At 44.2% G+C, this 19,767-nt stretch overlaps 1 protein-coding gene across 7 annotated transcripts in view; it reads left to right on the plus strand.

The window, feature by feature from the left end:
• LOC109429859 (blastoderm-specific protein 25D) overlaps positions 1-19,767 on the plus strand; it is an 82,046-nt gene that overhangs the window by 44,899 nt on the left and 17,380 nt on the right. For 6 of the 7 annotated variants that reach the window (XM_062849126.1, XM_062849128.1, XM_062849130.1 and 3 more), the window contains exons 3-5: positions 12,899-13,464; positions 13,805-14,390; positions 14,708-14,910. In XM_062849126.1, coding sequence (XP_062705110.1) covers positions 12,899-13,464; positions 13,805-14,390; positions 14,708-14,910 — 1,355 coding nt within the window. Of the gene's footprint in view, positions 1-12,341; positions 12,814-12,898; positions 13,465-13,804; positions 14,391-14,707; positions 14,911-19,767 lie in introns of those variants that run through there. The other variant, XM_062849132.1, reaches the window with a different exon arrangement.

Here is a 19,767-nt window from a genome sequence, read left to right on the forward strand (position 1 = left end):
GAAATCAATGGAAATTTGAAGAAAACTTGTGAAGGCTATGATATTTCCTTTCTTCACTTATTGTGACGTGAAAATCATACTAGAAATCTGTCAACAGTCCTAAGTCGCCAAGATTCTTGAAAGGAATTCAAAGTAAGCATCTCATAATTTGGGAAAAAAATCACAAGGGATTTAGTTAGGATCCTGTTAATAATCTGTAATTGAAATATACTGCTGGAAAAATGTTTCATGATTTTTTTATGTCAGTGATAATACTTAGAAGACACATAATGTTCGAATGAGTGTAATCAGTTTCGTACCTTTCAATTCCGCCTTAATTGCTTATCCTTTGACAGATACGCGTATTTGGACTATGTACCACTTGTAATCTTCCTCAGTGCCAGTTATCCAGTGGAGTGGATAATTGACACTGAAGAAGATTACAAGTGGTAGTCGAAATACGCGTATCTGTCAAAGGATAAGCAATTAGGGCGGAACTAAAAGGTAAAAAACTGATTACACTCATTCGAAGAGGGTATTCTACTTAGAGGGTTCGAAAAGTCGGTACAAGCACATAATGTTGATTAATTGACAAATTGAGACAAAATCGCGTACTAATGGGATTCGAACCCATGACTTCGTATTTGCTATACCGGCGTTGTTGGGAATTTGCCAACAAACGATGGCACGGAGATGATTTCCGGTATAATAATACCACAAACGACCAGATGCGTAGGATTTACGTTTCTATGTGGATATTAATATATTCCTGCGAATGGTTTTACATAGATATATGTGTTAATTTACAAGTTTGCATTCCAGTTCTGGAGATTTTAATCACTAAGTGTTAATGTACATAAGTGGGATTTTGCCCATTTTGACTTACGTTTTGTCTCGTTGTGCAATACCTGTGGAGCTCGGTCTGTAAAGGTCATGCGATGCAGTCGCGATCTGATCTTAGTTCTTAGCTGAGAAGTTACAATTATCCGTACTTGACACTCGACCGTACTAAAACATTCTAGATTTAAGTATTTTAACGACATTTAAGCTCATACGATTTACCTTTGCATGTAGGTTCTAGGTGTAAGTAGATTATAGGTTACAATTTTTGCACAAAACTTAATGCGATCACTGCAGGAGAGTATGTTAATAGAATAATTAGATTTCAGCGTAGAATAAGTTCAAGAAATGTGCAGGAGAACGGTGTGTGGCGGAGAAGAATGAACCACGAGCTCGCTGCACTTTACGGCGAACCCAGCATCCAGAAGGTGGCCAAAGCCGGAAGGATACGGTGGGCAGGGCATGTTGCAAGAATGCCGGACAACAACCCTGCAAAGCTGGTGTTTGCAACTGATCCGGTTGGCACAAGAAGGCGTGGAGCGCAGAGAGCACGATGGGCGGACCAGGTGGAACGTGACTTGGCGAGCATTGGGCGCGACCGAGGATGGAGAGCGGCAGCCACGAACCGTGTATTATGGAGAAATATTGTTGATTCAGTTTTATCTTGAATTTGATGTAATACTAAATAAATGAATGAAATGAAGTTCAAGAAATATTACCAGAGTTTTATGCACTGATTATGATCGAATGTTGTAATAATAATGGTACTAAATCGCAATTTTAGGATTAATTTTAGGAACACGTGAACACTGTTGTTGTGAGTTTTCACTATGAATCGTTTCGGTCTATTGAAATATACTGGATCTAGCATACAATAGCGTGTCAGTTATTGACGTTCGACCAATGTCCACGGAGAAGAAGGTGCCGTACTATACCTGCGTTTACTGATGTACGTGAGGATTAGGGAAGTTGGATGGAGGTGCGCTCCTATGCCAGAGGCGTAGTCAACACTCCCCCCGGGTACGCCGATGCTTAATCGGCTTACGGTTCGTCGCATCGTACATCCAATACGGCCAGTTTGGCTACGGGGCGTTCGAATATCCCCGCAGCAGTTTGCACAGTCGCCGACCTAATTCTGCTATCCTTTTGACTGACGCTGGTAGCGATGACCTTGCCTTTGGGCCAGCAGTTACGGGGCAACTTCGGATCAACGATTACTACTACGTCGCCGATCGCTATTGGTTTCGTGTCGGCATACCACTTCGTTCTACGAGTGATTTCCGGCAAGTAGTCGGTCAGCCAGCGCTTCCAGAATTGGTTGGCCAGCTGTTGGGACATCTTCCAGGTTCGCCGCAGTGTTGTTCCGGTGTCATCTAGGCTACACATGGGTTTTGTTCCATCAGATGAACCCACGAGGAAGTGGTTTGGGGTTAGAGCAGGCGCGGATTCATCATCGACCGGTACGTGCGTCAGGGGGCGAGAGTTGACGGTGTGTTCGACCTCGGTCAGGAGGTTCTGCAACACTTCATCGTTTGGTTTGTGTGGGGGGCGAATGGCCATAAGGTTTCGCTTTACGATACCAATCAGACGCTCCCAGCTGCCACCCATGTGGGGAGCCGCTGGGGTGATGAACTTCCAGATCGTCTCGGTTCCGCCAAACTTTTGCATCACTTCATCTTGGTTGATAGCTATTGCCACGTTATCCAATTGACGGCTTGCGCCGATGAAGCACGTTCCGCGATCGCTGTAGATGGTTTTTGGTGTACCACGGCGTGCTGCAAAGTTGCGAAGACCCATGATGCAAGAGTCGGTGCTCAGCGTATGCACCACTTCGATGTGGATCGCACGAGTGGTCAGGCATGTGACCAACATTCCCCACCGTTTCTCCACTCGACGACCTATGACGACTTCCATTGGCCCAAAGTAATCGACGCCAATATGGGTGAATGGTCGAGCGAAGGCGTCAAGTCGTTCTGGAGGGAGTTCAGCCATCATTGGAGGGTGCGGGGTGGCACGATAGTTCTTGCAATGTTGGCAATTGTAGCGTATTTTCGCGTAGGTTGCTCGGAGCCGGGGTATGCAATACCTCTGACGGATTTCATTCATAGCGGTTTCATGGTTGTGGTGGTTGTATTTGTTGTGGTAGTGTGTGATTATAAGTTTGGTGGTGTGGTGGTCACGTGGAAGGATGATCGGATTTTTGGAGTCTTCGATGGCTTGGGCACAGGCAGAAATTCTTCCTCGCATCCGCATCAACCCATGGTCGTCCAGGAATGGGGTTAGTTTGAAGAGAGAGCTAGTCTTGGGGATGGATTTCGACGGGTGCTGAAGAGTAGCTGTTTCCTCCGGGTAGGCTTCGTGTTGTGCTTGTCTGATTACGTAGCGCTCAGCAAGCTGGAGTTCCTCTGTGGATGGAGGACCGCGAAGTATAGGTTTCCGTTGCTTCTTTAATCGGCAGTTTGCAGGGAAACGATGAACTAGTGTGGCTACCTTTAGCATCCGCTTCCAGCTGGAGACGTTGATCGCAGGGTCCGGCAAGGTAAAGTGAGTTAGCAGATGTGGACGAAGTTCGGTATCTGTCTTGTTACCCTTCACTGATTGGCACGGCCACGCTTCTTCTGGCAGCCGCAGAAAGTCTGGGCCGATGAACCACCTCGACTCTGGAGTCATGTCTGGAAATTTCTCCCATTTCGTTGCGTCGTCTGCCACATTGAGCTTTGTCGGGACCCAGCGCCATTGATACTGCTCTGTAGTTTCCAGGATTTCGCTGACTCGGCAGGCAACGAAAGGTGTATAGCGACGGTGGTCCGAATACAGCCAGCAGATGACGTCTCTGGAATCCGAATGGTAGAACCGCTTGCTAACGTTGAAGGTCAGGGAATCCAGGACTGTTTGGGAAAGTCTTGTGCCAATAACCGCTGCCATGAGCTCAAGCCTCGGAATCGAGTGATATCGCAGAGGAGCTACTCTTGTTTTGGCGGCTACTAGACAGCACCAGACGACTTCATTCCGGACGAATCGCAGGAAGCATGCAGCAGCCATGCCGTTTTCGCTCGCATCAACGAAGGTGTGAAGCTGAACGTCGTCGTATGCAGGATTTATGTGGGGACGGTAACATCGTTGTATTTGGACATGCTCAACTTGGGGCAGGACATGCAGCCAGTTACGCCACTTGGTGAAGGCGTTGTCGTCGATTCGATCGTCCCACTGGATGCCGCTTCGCCAGATTTCTTGCAGCAGGATCTTGAGGAACATTAGAAAGGGCGCGATGAGTCCAAGGGGGTCGAATATCGTCATAAGAACCCGGAGAACTTCTCGTTTCGTAGGCTGACGGAGACCTTCCCATAACTCTTGGTCATAGCGGTCCCAACCGACTTTGTAGGTGAAAACGTCTGCAGCTGTACACCACCACATCCCAAGCACCTTTTCGGCCGTCATTTCTGGTGAGAGGTCCAAACTCTTCTCCTCGGCGTTACTGCCGCGAAGAGCTTCTAACACACGTTGCGAATTGCTGGTCCAATTTCGGATTTCGAACCCACCCTGCGAGTGCACGAACCTTACATCCTTCGCGAGTTTGATGGCTTCCTCTTCGGTTTCGACGCTCACGAGCATATCGTCAACGTAGTGCTGCTTTTCGATGACCTCTACAGCTGCTGGGTATTCCTCGTCGTAGCGTTTAGCGTTCAGGTTCATTGCGTACTGGGCGCTACTAGGGGAGCAACAGGCGCCGAATGTCATGACGCACATGGCGTATACAGCAAGTTTCTCGTTCTCGTCTCTCCAATAGAACCGCTGGCACTGTTGATCTTCCTTTCGAATAAGAACCTGGTGAAACATCTCGCGTATGTCACCTGTCAGCGCTACGGGATGCTCACGGAAGCGGATCAGCACGGTGAACAACGAAGAAAGATTGTCGGGACCTTTCAAGAGCGCAGAGTTCAATGATACTCCGAAAGCTTTGGCCGCTGCATCCCAGACTATTCTGATCTTCCCCGGTTTGTTAGGGTTGGTTACCGGGAACACTGGAAGGTACCAAACGCGTTGAAATTCTTGTTGCAGCTCGTCGTCGGATAGCTTTCGTATGTAGCCTTTGGTCAGATGGTCCGCCATCTTTTCTCTCAGCGTTTTGGCGAGCCTTTCGTCCTTGTTCATGCGTTTTTCGAGGCACTGGAAACGTCGTTGAGCCATTCCTTGACTATCCGGTAGACGAATGGTTTCATGACGCCAGAGCAAACCGGTTTCGTAGCGTTCCCCCGTGAGTTTGGTCAGCGACTGGAGAAGAGATTGCGCGTGCTGATCATCAACGGAAAGAAGCGTTTTGTTCGGTTTCATGATCCCCAAGCTATCTAGCGCGAAGTAGTCTTTGATAACCTGGTGTAAATCCTCGTCTGCCTTGTGGTGATCCTCGCAGGATTCGATGTGGTAGACAGAGTGCACTGGACTGGGTGCAGACTCTGAGATTTCTCCGCCACACACTGTCCAGCCTAGACGGGTTTTAATGGCCACAGGGTCATTCGGCTTGCCTTCGCGGCACTTCAGAGCGAGACTAAGATGTTGGTTCTTGAGTCCAATTAGAATCCGTGGTCGGACACTGCTGTACGACTCGATTGGTAGTTTTTGCAGGTGTGGATACAACGTTGACAGTTCGTCGATGTTCAGGGTCTGGTACGGCAAAAGAAGCTCGTTCACTGTGCGTGCACCGCTGATGGCGAAACTTCGAGCCCCACTGTGTACGCCGGCTATCTCCAGTTCAACGATCTTGGACTTCACTTCCTGCCGTTGAGTGCCACCTGTCCAGTGTAGACAAAGTGATCGTACTTCTCCATCAAGCTCTAGTTCGTCGGCTAGGTCTTCATCCAACAGAGTAAGATCGGAGCCATCGTCGAGGAATGCGTGTGTACGGATTGATCTACGTTTACCGTGTAGCACTACCGGAAGGTAACGAAACAGTACGTCGCTTGATTTGGTTCGGTGCGTGTGGCAACCGTGTGTTGTTGAGCTAGATCCGGCCTTTGCGGATTCGGTAGTTTCCGCTGCTAGAGACACTGCCGTTGAAGTAGATGGCGCCGCCGGAGTAGCTGACGATTGCTGCTTCTGATCATTGTGAAGCAACGCATGGTGCTTGAACTGACATCCGTTCTTACCGCAGAGCTTGGCCTGGCATAATCCATTGTGACGGCAGAGGCAGCGACGACACAGTGCAAACTCGCGAATTACAGCCCAACGAGAGTCTCTGGAATAGTCGAGGAAGCGCTTACATTTGTCTACTGTCTTGCAAGTGCCCTTGCAAACGATACAGTCACCGCCTGTACTGGAATTCTTTCCATTCGTAGGATACAATGGGCGTGTTTCCACCGAAGTGCTCTCGGAATGAGCGTTCACAAAGGCCTTTTTTGTATTACGACTTTCGCTTCGCGGTGTTCGTGTATTCGTGATGGACGGAATATTCACTGTACTAGCAGCTTCGGCGAGAGAATACATCCAGGTGCTGAACGCTGCAAGGTTGACTCCTGGCAAAGAAATCCTGTACTGCGCCCAATTCAGCTTGATCGTTGGAGGTAACTTGCTTACAAGCTGATGTAGGAGGGTGGTGTTGTACAGATATTCGTCTAGGCCACAGGCGTCCACCGTCGCACAAAAATTCTCAACATTTACGGCGAAGTCCACCAGAGTTTCCAGTTTATCTTCTCTTATGGCCGGCAGGCAGTTGATCTTCTCGATAAGCGAATGCACGATGGCTTCCGGCTGCCCGAACATCATTCTCAGGGTCTTCAGCACACCGGGAACGTTCGAAGGATGTACTAGACGGCTCTTCACTGCTTCGAAGGCTCGCCCTTTGAGGCTTTTCTGCAGTCGGAAGATGTTCTCCTCGTTCGTGAAGCCGCACATTGCCGTGGTGTTGTTGAACGTCGCTATGAATAACGGCCAATCCTCGGGGTTGCCAGAAAACTGGGGCAGATCCTTGGAAACAGCCTGCCGGGCCGCCAACTGCTTCTTGGTTAACGGGCAGCAATCTTCTTCGCGTTCTGTAACACGGTTGACGGAGTGTGGGGCTTCTCGGTGCACGCTGCGTTGTTCTTCAACGAATGACCTACATCTAAGGTTGCCCGGGGAATTGGCGCCAAGATCAAAAGGTTCGTATTGGGCTGACCGCTGATCTCCCAGCTGCGAGCGGTGACTCGATTGCGCTCGGGGACGCCATTCGCTTACAGCATCCGAAACGCTGTTTACATCAGATCCTCTATCACTAACCATCTCCTCCAGCAGCCTATATTTCTCCTCCAGGTAGGCTTGTTCTTGCTCCAGCTTCTTCGCGTTCAGGATCCTCTCCTCTTCGAGCTTCTGTAGCTTCAGCTTGGCAAGAGATTGTGAGGACCTGCTAGATGCTCGGCTGGACGCGTGGGATACCACAGACCTCGCTTTTCCGAAGCTTGTCGGTGGGTTTTCACCAGTTTCTTCTTGTAGCGCCTGATGGCTACCACGTGCCGACGGCTTGTTATTCCCCTTCGTCGGATGCTTGTGGACTTCCTTTGACTGCAGTAAGTTGGCTCCTCTCAACTGCTTCTGGTCTGCAGGTGGTTGCTCGGATGTATGGGATTTTCCTCTCGGTGCCACCTTCTTTTCGTTCCTCTTACCTTCCGCCTGTCCTCCGACCTTGCTAGCTTTCGACGTTTTGGGAGTTGGTGGGTCATCTTGCTCCTGAAGAGGTAGAAGGTTCAGCTTGTCGCTTTCGAATTCTGCAGCATGTTTCTTTTTGGCACCACCATCACATGGGTTCACCAGCCGCTCCGGAACCTGCTCCGAATTCTCGCAATCCTTGCAACTCCAGGGATCGTTTTCGATGGCTTGGGTAACTCCCACGCAGGAGAAGTGGAACCACTTCAGACATCTGTCACACCTCACCATTTCATCCGAATCATCCGTACGGCAAACTCTGCACGACCGACCAGGAAAAGAGGCCTCTGGTTCCACTGTTTCGTCGGTGACCACCACTTTCACACCACCAATTGCACCACTATCACTACCGCCGGCATTACTGCCTTTATTTGACCGACCGCGACTCGACATGACTGAATTTGACCGCGTATACTCGTTATAAAACGAATATATTAAATTGTTGGGAATTTGCCAACAAACGATGGCACGGAGATGATTTCCGGTATAATAATACCACAAACGACCAGATGCGTAGGATTTACGTTTCTATGTGGATATTAATATATTCCTGCGAATGGTTTTACATAGATATATGTGTTAATTTACAAGTTTGCATTCCAGTTCTGGAGATTTTAATCACTAAGTGTTAATGTACATAAGTGGGATTTTGCCCATTTTGACTTACGTTTTGTCTTGTTGTGCAATACCTGTGGAGCTCGGTCTGTAAAGGTCATGCGATGCAGTCGCGATCTGATCTTAGTTCTTAGCTGAGAAGTTACAATTATCCGTACTTGACACTCGACCGTACTAAAACATTCTAGATTTAAGTATTTTAACGACATTTAAGCTCATACGATTTACCTTTGCATGTAGGTTCTAGGTGTAAGTAGATTATAGGTTACAATTTTTGCACAAAACTTAATGCGATCACTGCAGGAGAGTATGTTAATAGAATAATTAGATTTCAGCGTAGAATAAGTTCAAGAAATATTACCAGAGTTTTATGCACTGATTATGATCGAATGTTGTAATAATAATGGTACTAAATCGCAATTTTAGGATTAATTTTAGGAACACGTGAACACTGTTGTTGTGAGTTTTCACTATGAATCGTTTCGGTCTATTGAAATATACTGGATCTAGCATACAATAGCGTGTCAGTTATTGACGTTCGACCAATGTCCACGGAGAAGAAGGTGCCGTACTATACCTGCGTTTACTGATGTACGTGAGGATTAGGGAAGTTGGATGGAGGTGCGCTCCTATGCCAGAGGCGTAGTCAACAGGCGTTTTAATCAACTAAACCATAGAACCGTTTACGATTCTGCGAAATAGAGAGGCAAGCTGGCTCCTAACCCACACGATGAACACTCCTAATTGCATCATTCTTTCGGCTAAGCTGCTGTGATAAGTTATGATAGATACCTAAGTGATAATAAATCAACATTTTCGACAAATTTAAAACAGCATCTTTTGAAGTGATTTAAGGTACCGGTGCATCGCGCAGTAATTCATTTCCAAATCTTGCACCACAAAGACCTATCCACGTTACGGGCTTCGTTAAAGATCGAGCATATTTCGAACCTCCTCAACCAGTCATCCCCCTCAGCATTGGTGATAGCCTTTGATTGGGGTTCCCTTTTTGTTGAGCTTTTATCCCGAATCACGGGCTTGGTGACGAAGACGGGCTGGTGGTCTAGTGGCTACCGCTTCTGATTCGTATGCAGAAGTTTCCTGGGTTCAATCCCTGACCCACCCCTTATTACAAGTTTAATTTTTGTGTTTACACATTTTTAACTTGTATACATGTTCCTAAGTTTAAGGTACATTTATAGTGCTCTCTATCAGCAATCTCATTTTTGATAGCCTACTTTCAGGCCATTTCAGGCAAAATCGACTATCATAAATAAGTGAAATATTCCCTAACTGGGACATCAACATGTTAACGTTTAAAACCCGAATCAAGATGCCCCCTTAGGATTAGAAATTCCTAGACAAAACTCAAGCTACGAAAGCAATCGTGAAAGCAACTCATGCTGCAAACAAAAGACAACCTGACAGAGAAAATACGATTACAGGATTGACTGATGGACCAATAACATTTATGAAACCTCGTCATCCTGTCATTGGAAATTGTTATCCAATAGGGTAACAGGGCAAAATATCTGTTCTGTGTTGTATTTGTCAAAGCGTGATGTCCTATTTTATTACGCATGTGTAAGGTTCCACTACAAGATGTTTTATTTTAATATACATTTGAAGTGCTTCATTGTATTACAAGTTTCATTTTTGTGTTACGTGTTCTATTTTAACCTGTTAATATTTCGCCAAGTTAAATGCATATTTGTAATGCTCTGGCGTAATAGAGCATTATGAGATCTCATCAGTCTCATTGATAGCCTACATGTAGATCACTTCGAGCAAGACCCAACTATGGCACAAATTTCCCGAATGGAGGAGAACGTGCCTCTAGAGCCGACCTACTGATACCTGAAGACCCAACTACCAGATAAGGGAATCGTTCCCTAAGACCGTTCGCAATGCTGTTTTATTTTGTATGGCGAGTTTTAAAATTTTTAAAACTCGCCATACAAAATAAAACAGCATTGCGAACGGCCTAACAGGGACATCAAAATGTAAAGGTTTTGTATTGAAATTCGAATCAGGATGCCCCCTAAATTAGAAATTGCTAGACAAAACACGAGCTATGAAAGCAACTAATGCTCTTGTACCGACTTTTCGAACCCTCTAAGCAGAATACCCTCTTCGAATGAGTGTAGCAAGTTTCGTACCTTTTAATTCCGCCCTATGTTGCTTATCCTTTGACAGATACGCGTATTTCGACTACTACTTGTAATCTTCCTCAGTGTCAGTTATCCTGTGTGGATAACTGACACTGAGGAAGATTACAAGTGGTAGTCGAAATACGCGTATCTGTCAAAGGATAAGCAACATAGGGCGGAATTAAAAGGTACGAAACTGATTACACTCATTCAACTAATGCTGCCAACAAAAGGCATCCTGCCAGAGAAAATACGATTGCAGGATTGATTGATGGACCAACCACAATAATGAAACCTCGTCATCCTGCCATTGGAAATTGTTATCCATTAGGTTAACAGGACAAAATTTATGTTCTGTTAGTGTCCAAATGTGATGTCCTAATTTATTGCGCATTTGTAGTGTTCCACTTCAAGATGTTATTTCAGTATGCATTTGTAGTGCTTCATTATTTTTCGTGATACCCTTTCCTCGTACTTTATATCTTTCTGTATACTTCCTCCCTGCTCTCAACATATACAACTCATGTAAAGTGACATGTTCATTGTTCATAGCCATCGCTAGAACAGAAACGGCACAGACAAACAGACGTATCACTTGAAAGAAATTGATAGTAAAATTATCGTCACGAAAACATAATCAGTACTATTGATTCAGTAGGTGGCTATAGTGAGTAAATGTCAAACTGATCAGATAAGCGAACTGTGCTGCATTGTCTTTAAAGTAATAAACACACTAACCTCCTCACGCCTGGCAACCACGCACTAGTGTGTGAACCCATTACTAATTATTTATCATCCATTCTCCGACATCCGCATGACTTTGTGCAGACGCAGAGGTATATTCGGTCTGCTACCCGGCTAGGGGCTAATGGCAAACAAATGACAAAATAATAACTGGTTTTGCCATCATATCTCGTTTTGCCATTCTTCTGTTATTATGAAAAACTTAAAATGGCAAATCAATAGCAAAATATACAATCATAGCAAATCTTGTCATTGATATGTTATTCATGAATAATGCTAAATAATACATAAATAACAAAAATTACTATCATGGTAAAACTTGAAATTTAGCACCTTTTATAATGAATTGTATAAAATATCAAAACAATAACATAATTTACATTCCTAGCTAAATTTGCCATTATTTTGATATTGTGAGAAATTATTTATAAACATTGGGCACCATTACAAATTTTACTCTTAATATACCATTAACTATTACATATATTGTATATTTCAAGCATAACTTTTCAATTCGACGTATCTCGCTACTTTGAAATAATAACTGAATCTACCATTATTTTAAAATTGAATTTGAACAACTAAACCTACCATTATTTTGATCGCTACATAAACAGCTAAATTTGTTCTTATTCTGTTATCAATAACTCAAGTTTGTCATATTTTGTTATTCACCGATAACAGTTAATTTGGGTCTTATTTTGTTATCAATATCTCAATAATAACTTATTTTGTTCTTCAATTTAATCCGCATGTTTTACCATTACTTTGTTATTACAATGGCAAAATAAGTTATTTTTAAGTTTTTCTGCTACTAAAATTTTGTTATTATTTTTGTTATTTTAACTCTTATTTCAAACAAACAAATAACACATTTTGCCATTCAAACATTCTGTTTTAATGGTAAAATTTGCCATTCTTTTGCCATTAAGCTCTACCCTTATAAGGATACAAACGATTGCCATCATCACTTCTTTCATCTTCTCCACACTGATCTGCAACCTCATGTGGCAGGCGCCATTTGTCGCCTAAAGGTAGAAGTTCATCAACACTCACACACTGAAGATGCCTGCCTGGTCTCCGGTAGATATCACATTGATTCCTTGTGTGAAAATAGCTGTTCTGTCGATACTACAGTAGCATCCACGGGCAGTCAATCAAGCTCAAGCTCAACTTTTACCCCGGAACAGATAGTCCGTAGTGCTATTCTAAGCCGGAAGATGCATGGCATTATCACGTGATAGCCTGATTATGCATTTCAGCCACCTATGTACGAACTGTTGAATCGGCACCAACGGATTGAGAATTTTCCCAGCCTAGTAGCCAACAAGCCTGCCTTGCAATGTGACTGCACCACCGAACAAAACTAAGTTAGTACAACTATACCTTCGTAGCGGGGTAAAACAACCAGCGTTTAATTTCGCGTTGGAGGCGCGAAAACGCGCCTTCCTCTTTAGTACGAATGTGCTCTGATTTAATGTATAATGTGGGTACGTGTTTGAGCTTACTTTGCCCGTTGTTTGCTCTGCTCCGTTGTTGTTTTCGATACATTTTTGTGCTCATTGCCACCAATCATACGCTGCTGGCTGCCTAGAGTCTAGTCTAGAGCACATGTAGTTAGTCGGTGGTTGGCCGATTGGTCGGTAGTTGTGCTGCTGTGATGTGCGCTTTTTTGCACCTCTAGGTACCTGATACCGCTAGATATAGCTATTTTGTTCAAACGATCAGTCACGAAAGGCAGAGGTTGCGTTTAAGCCCAACGAAGGCTGCACTGGCAGGTGTTTCGTCATCATAATGATAATCATTCTTTGTAAGCCAGCTTTGAGTACCGCCGCTTTCTAATCAGCCGGGTTCTAATCTTTTTGTTTTGTCTCTTTCCCATGTGTATCCAACAGATTCCTCCGAAGACGGGCAGAATAATGTGTCATCGGCATCGCCTACAGTTGCATCTCCGACGAGTGCAGTCTCCAACACCAGCACGGCGGTGGTCGGGTCATCACAGCAAGCGACGACCCCGGGTAGCAGCATAATGTCCTCTAACACATCTAAGCAGCCGCAATTTACCTACCGCCGAGAGAACGACCCATCGACAGTAGTAGGCGAGATCGATTCAGTCGTGAAGATAATCGACTGCAGCAGCCATCGCAGTAGTCGTCTAGTGCCATCGGGTGAGAGTGAAGAAGACGATCTCGTACAGACAACGATCGGTCCCGTAACGCCTACTACGACCCTGTACGACGATAACGAGAATGAGTCATCCGACCGGGAAGTGTCGCCCAAGTTTGTAGTCGGAACGAAAAAGTACGGCCGTCGGTCACGTCCCCGCGAGGACTGCAACGGACTGGACACATCCTCCGATTTCAGCAACTCGGACAACGAATCCGTCCCGCAACAGCAAACCGTAACACCTTGCTCAGCGCCATCAGATAACTCGGCCTCTAGTAAAAACTCCTCATCGAAGGTGAGTATTTTGTCTTATCATATAAGTTGAAAGATCTCAGAAACTTTTTCCACAACCATAGAGCAACAAGAAACTAGCAGAGTTGATAGGTATTAATCCCGAAAAATTTAAGAAGATTTTTCCCAGATTTTACCAATCTAAATCATAACTCAGGAACAAAGTACCTATATTATATCATAAAATTTGCTCGTTTTAACAAACATATTTTTATCTACTATGCCTCCTTCCTAAGTTATGAATATTCAAGGTTGCTTTGTGAGCAGATGTTTGTGGAAAACTTTCATGAATATTTGAACCCTTCACCCCAATCTCGTACGATAATAATAAAAAAAATCCCCAGGTGCAACGATCCGCCTCGCAGAGCGACATTCACGGCTCGAAGCGACGTCGGCCCATGAGCGGAAGCAGGCTCAAGCGTTGCGCATCGCTACCGACGCACCGACAGCGACCGGATCTGGCCAAACTAAACGCGAAGAACGTGCGCGATAAGCTCAACATGGATGAGAAAATCGACAAAAAGATCTACTTCATGAAGCTTTCGGAAAACTTGCGAGACATATGGGACTCGCTGGTTGGAAGCGGTCACGGCGATCTACTGAACCAGTCCCAGCTGGAGGTCGTTTGCGAGCGAGTGGGACTGCAGAAACTTCCGGCCAAACTGGCCGCCCGGGAAGTTTTTGCCAAGCTATCGCTCCAATCGATCGAAGGCATCAGCTATGATGATTTCATTGCACTGCTGCAAAGCGACTCGGATATTCTTGCCATCGGTGGCGGTGGTGTTGGGGAGAAGGAACCGGTGGTGACTAGTGGTGCTGGCGACAGTGGTGTGCGGGTGCGATTATTCGACGAGAGTGACACCTTCAAGGTTCAGGAACTGGATCGCGACAGCGTGGAAGAAACGGTTGGCTTCACCGTGCGAATGCCAGGTGAGTGTGTCGCGTATTTGTTGTCGATTGCATACGAAATTGTCAGAAGTCAGAACGTAACGATCGGGTTAGTTCATTCCTTGTTATGTCACTTACGAGTTCAAATCATCTGTAAACAATCTGGAGAATATGTAGAAATATTTCTGATAATAGAAGTTTAGAGTCTCTACCTACACAAAATTTTGATAGATTCTTTAGAAAAGTTTTCAAATATCGGTTAGGTTAACCGATTTTTTAAACTTTTAACCACCTACTAGTGCTATATCTCTTTTACCCATGGCATTTTCATATTTAAATTCACCTAAACCCGATTGCAGCGGAGTGGACGACGGAGATCGGTTCGCTCTCGACGGCCATCATCATCGACATGTGGGAGTCGGCCGGCATCAGCGAGCCGCGAAGTTTGCTGCAGGATCTCGGCTTCTACGGGGCGGAGGTGCAGGTAACGGAGCTAATCGCCGCACTGGAGGACGAACAGCAACGGCTCGGCGATGGCAACGATACCTCCGTGGTTGTGCGGGTGAGTGCGGTTGTTGTTTTTTTTTCGTCTTATTTATGTTTTCTTACGGTCGATGGGGGCTGGGTAGAGAGTGGATTGCCCACATGCTCAGCGAGACGTGCGCGAAATTAGCATTTGTAATGACAATTTGCAAGCAATGCGTTGTGTTGTGTTGGAATTTGGGCATTTATCGAGTCGATTTCTATTAAATCAATCAAATCAACCGGGTAGGGTTGGCCAGTTGACGTGAAGTAGCTGTAGATTTCTTTTATACTTCGAAATTTGTGATCTTCGTTATGTGAAGTACTGTATCGTAACCTCAATTTTTCTAATTTTTAACCAATTTCGAACGTGATAAATCGAACTTATTCGTAGTCAAAAGCAAACAGGAAATGATAATAGTTGGCAAACCCAAATAGTGGTAAGCGCCGCTGGTATTCAGTAAGATAATGCCGAGGTTGACGGGTTCGATCCCGGTCTTCCCTGGTTCTTTCTGTCACTTACATTTCAAATAGGTGTAACTGGTTTTGGAAATAGTATCTTTTTTGTACAAATCAGTGTGGGAGTTTTACTATAAAACACATTCCCAAAATACAATTCTGCAGTTTAACCCATAAACACCCTGGACGATCTTCTTTTGGTAGAACTAGAAATGCAATATTTTCTTTGTTTTACATTGTTTACATTTTACTCTGGAGTCTTTTTCATAGTCAAGGGGAATAGTTGTGCGAAGAAATGCATGGTACTTCTCCCCTTTGCAAATTCCAAGTATTCTACCAGAAATTCCTACAAGAATCCCTCCAAGAATTTGTCCAAGAATTCTTTCAAGAATTTCTTCCAGAATTTCTCCAGAAATTCCTCAAAAAATTCTGCCAAGAATTCCTCAAAGAATCCCTTTAGGTATTCATCTCAGAATTTCTTCAGGAATTCCTCCAAGACTTGTAAAGAAATTCTCCTAGCATTCCTCCAGGAATTCCTCCAATAACTTATCCAGGAATTCCTAAAAGAATTTCACCAGGAACTCCTCAAAGAATTTGTCTAGGAATATATCCAGAACTAAGAATTTCTCCAGAAATTCCTCAAATAATTAATCCAGAAAACTGGAAGAATTCCTCCAGAATTTTTTCCAAAATTTGCTCTAGGGATTCATTTGAGATTACTTTCAGGTATTTCTCCAGAAATTCCTCCAGGAACTCGTGAAGAATTTTTTCAAGGAGTTCCTACAGAAATTACTTCAAGAAATCCTCAAAAAAATATTCTTACAGGAATTTTCCCAGGGATTTTTAGGATTTTTTTTCAAGAATTTCTCCAGAAATTTCTCTATAAATACCTCCAGGAAACCTTTAGAAATTCCTCAAGAAAATACTATAATTAATTCCGAAATAATTCCGGGAACTCCTTCAAGAATTACTACAGGAATTCCCCCAGGAACTTATTCAGGAGTTCCTTACAAAAATCTTCTTGGGATTCCACCAGGAATTTTTCCAGAAAATCCCCCAGAAATGATTTCGGAAATTCCTTCAGGAAGTCCTCCAAGAACTCATCCAGGAATTCTTCTTATTATATCTTAAGGAATTTCCCCAAGAATTCCTTCAGGAATTTCAAAAATTTCCCCAAGAATTCCTTCAGGAATTTCAAAAATTTCTGAAGGAATTTCTCCAAGAATTCATCCAAGAGTTCCTGGAAGACATCTGCCTAGAATTCTTAAAAGAATTCCTCCAGGAATTCCTCTAAAAAATCCTACAGGACCTGCCCCAAGAATTTCACCAGGGGTCCCTCTAAGACTTGTGCCAAGAATCCCTTCAGGAATTTCGCCAGAAATACCATCAGGGATTTTTTTGAAGAAATTTCTTTCATCCAAAATATCCTCCAGAAATTCTTTCATGAATACCTCCAAGATTCTTCTGGAAACCTTCAGAAATCCCTCAAGAAAATATTCTTGGGAGAACTCCAGGGATTCATCCGAAAATTTCTTCAGGGAATTCTCCAGGAACTGCTCCCAGACCTCTTCCAAGCATTCCTTCAAGAATTTCTTCAGTAATTACTCCAAGAACTCTCTTAAGAATTCCCCAAGAATGCCATCAGGAATTTCTCCAAGAATTCCACCAAAAATTTCTTCAAAAATTTGGCCAGGGATTCCTTTATAAATTCCTCTACGAATACCTCCCTGGATTAAGTTATCAGAATTGCGATCTGAGCCTCTAAAATTAGCGTAGGTTAGATTCCGCGAGCATTCGCCACAATAAAAATATCCTAAGATTTACAGATATTGCGATCCATACTTTAAAATACATTGGGTGCATTTGTATGCCAGCGAACACCCAAATAGCAACACATAGGGATACTCGTAATATTATGAGGTGCAACAGACACAATCATGAAAGAATTATGCCGATAAAGAGTGTAGAGAAACAACAGTAGAGCCTGTAGACTTTGAAGGTCCTAATTCCAGAATAGTTTGGAAAGCCTGGAATGTCCCATGAATGTACCAAAATCATTAGGGTAAAAACACTAGACTTTTGCCCCCCTGAAATTCTGCTCTAATCTTCGCCACTTCATGAGCATGAGCATGAGCATAGATGACCGTACTATTCGTAGTTGCTACTCCGTGATTGACCAGAACAATCGAAGTTGCACAAGGAACCAACAGACGGAGCTTGGGAGTAGCTTACCGTCCTCAATGTGCATCTTCGAGAATTCCAAACTTTATTAGGTCAATAACGGCGCCGGCCACGTCCTTACGGTCATCGAGGAAGGAAAGGAATGTTATTATGACGTGCGTTGCTTACTAAAGACCGAGATCACCTCTGCGTCTCCACGTCTGTCATGGGAAGGACTTTTTGTTAGTGGGGAGGGGAAAGGGCGCATGATATGAGTTCACTTTGGTAGGTGGAGTGATTCATGCAACCCTATTAATATCAAACCACTTATTTTCATTTGGACTAAAACAAAACACATGCCGACATCGAAGATGACGAACCATTCAGATAGTTTTCGAAGTGCGAAAATTAACGAAAGAGAAAATAAAGTGATTTGAACCAACGTGGCTTTGGAACTTGGGCCGACACTTGACGTGACGAACATTTCAATGTCTGTTGACTAAAATCGAAGACGGCTAATAACAAGACAGACAGCTCCCACCCTGTCGCAGGCGACATGGTTGAAACGCTCTCAACGATTCACAGGAACATTAAAACATGATTGTGTGCGTGTACATGCTAATACGTACACGGAAATTGTAGCATTGCACGCACACTCATTCATAATGTTGTTCCCTGAAGTCGTTCGCGGCGCTAGTGTGCTTGTAGCTCCCAAGGTATGTGGATCAAGAGGGTAGATGTCTGTCTTGTTATTAGCCGTCTTCGCTAAAATCGCAAAAAATGTTGTTTGTTGCATTTATCGTATCATAAATCGCCCCGTACGAAGATGAGCAGTCAAATAGACGACGACGACCGAATGAAAACGCGGCCTGTACACTTTGCTTCCAAAAACTCACTCTCGCAAAAATCTAGCAAAGCGAGCTCGCGAAACTTTGCTGCTGCCGAACTACCGCACACTACTGACTGCTTGGCGTCCCGTCGTCGGAGCCCCGCAGAGGGAAGAGGAAAAAAAATCGCATAAAATCTAGCAAAGCGAGCGCGCGAAACTTTGCTGCTGCCGAACTACCGCACACTACTCGAAATTCTGCTCTAATCTTCGCCACTTCATACATAAAAAATGGAATTTGTATGGAGGGGACGAAGACTAGAGCGGTGGCAAAGTCTAGTGTTTTTACCCTATAGTTGTGCACTGAGGCTCCATCACCAGTATAGACTACATTCCACGAATATTTTTTTACAATTAAAGCAAGATACAGTATGTAGATATCGTACCTTCAAAAGGTATTGGAGGCCGGAATGTCCAACTACCACGACATCGAGTTGGTCGTAGCATTGCGATGTCTAATGGTCATCAACGTGAGTAAATTTCTTAAGAGTGAACACAAATGATGGTAGATGTTGTAGATCTTAAGAAAATGAATTCCAGACTAGTTTGGATGACCTAGATAACCCAATGCACCATGATTTTTCTAGGGGTGCTTCGAGGCTTTTTGAGTATCGTAGACTATGTTCTGTGATCATTCATCGTGTATACAATTCGGGTTAGAATGTTGGTTTTGTGACACAAACTTCGAAACATCTTGGAGGCCTTACAATAGCTCTGGGAGCAAAGTTCAACAGACTATGATGGATAGTATTACATTGCATGTCAGGGATCAGTGAAAACAGTTGATAATTAACAAAACGATGCAAAATTTGAGCAAAAACATGTTGAATTTATATAAAAAAAAAACCAAAAATGCCACGTAGTTTCGGCTACCAACAAAAGGGGGAGGGTGCTACTTTTAGCTTTTCCCAATCAATTCCCTCTGGGATTCCTCCAAGAATGTTTTTGGAATTCCTCTAGGTTAATTCTCTTATCTTGGAATACGATAGCAAGTTTTCGAAGAAAGAGTTCCTCATCCCTGGATTTCGCCAGGAGTTCCTTTCAATATTTATTTATCAGTTGCTCTTGGGTTCAATTCAGACAACTCTTTTAACTTTCCTTCAGTAGCGCGGTTGGCCACTAACGCCAGCATCACGCTATCGCTGAGAACAAAAAGCGAGATTGCTCCAAGGATGCCTACTGGGAATCCTTCAGGGTATCCTTCAGGGTCTCCTTCTGGGATTCCTTCAAAAATTCTTTCTCTGGGAGAGTTTTTTCTAGGTATTTTGTTCTACCTATAGCCGAGGCGGTAAACGCACGGGTATTCAGCATGACCATGCTGAGGGTGACGGGTTCGATTCCCGGTCGGTCCAGGATCTTTTCGTAAAGGAAATTTCCTTGACTTCCTTGGGC

The sequence above is a fragment of the Aedes albopictus genome, chromosome 2 (assembly GCF_035046485.1).
Source record: "Aedes albopictus strain Foshan chromosome 2, AalbF5, whole genome shotgun sequence".
In the NCBI taxonomy this organism is placed as follows: Eukaryota; Metazoa; Arthropoda; class Insecta; order Diptera; family Culicidae; genus Aedes; species Aedes albopictus.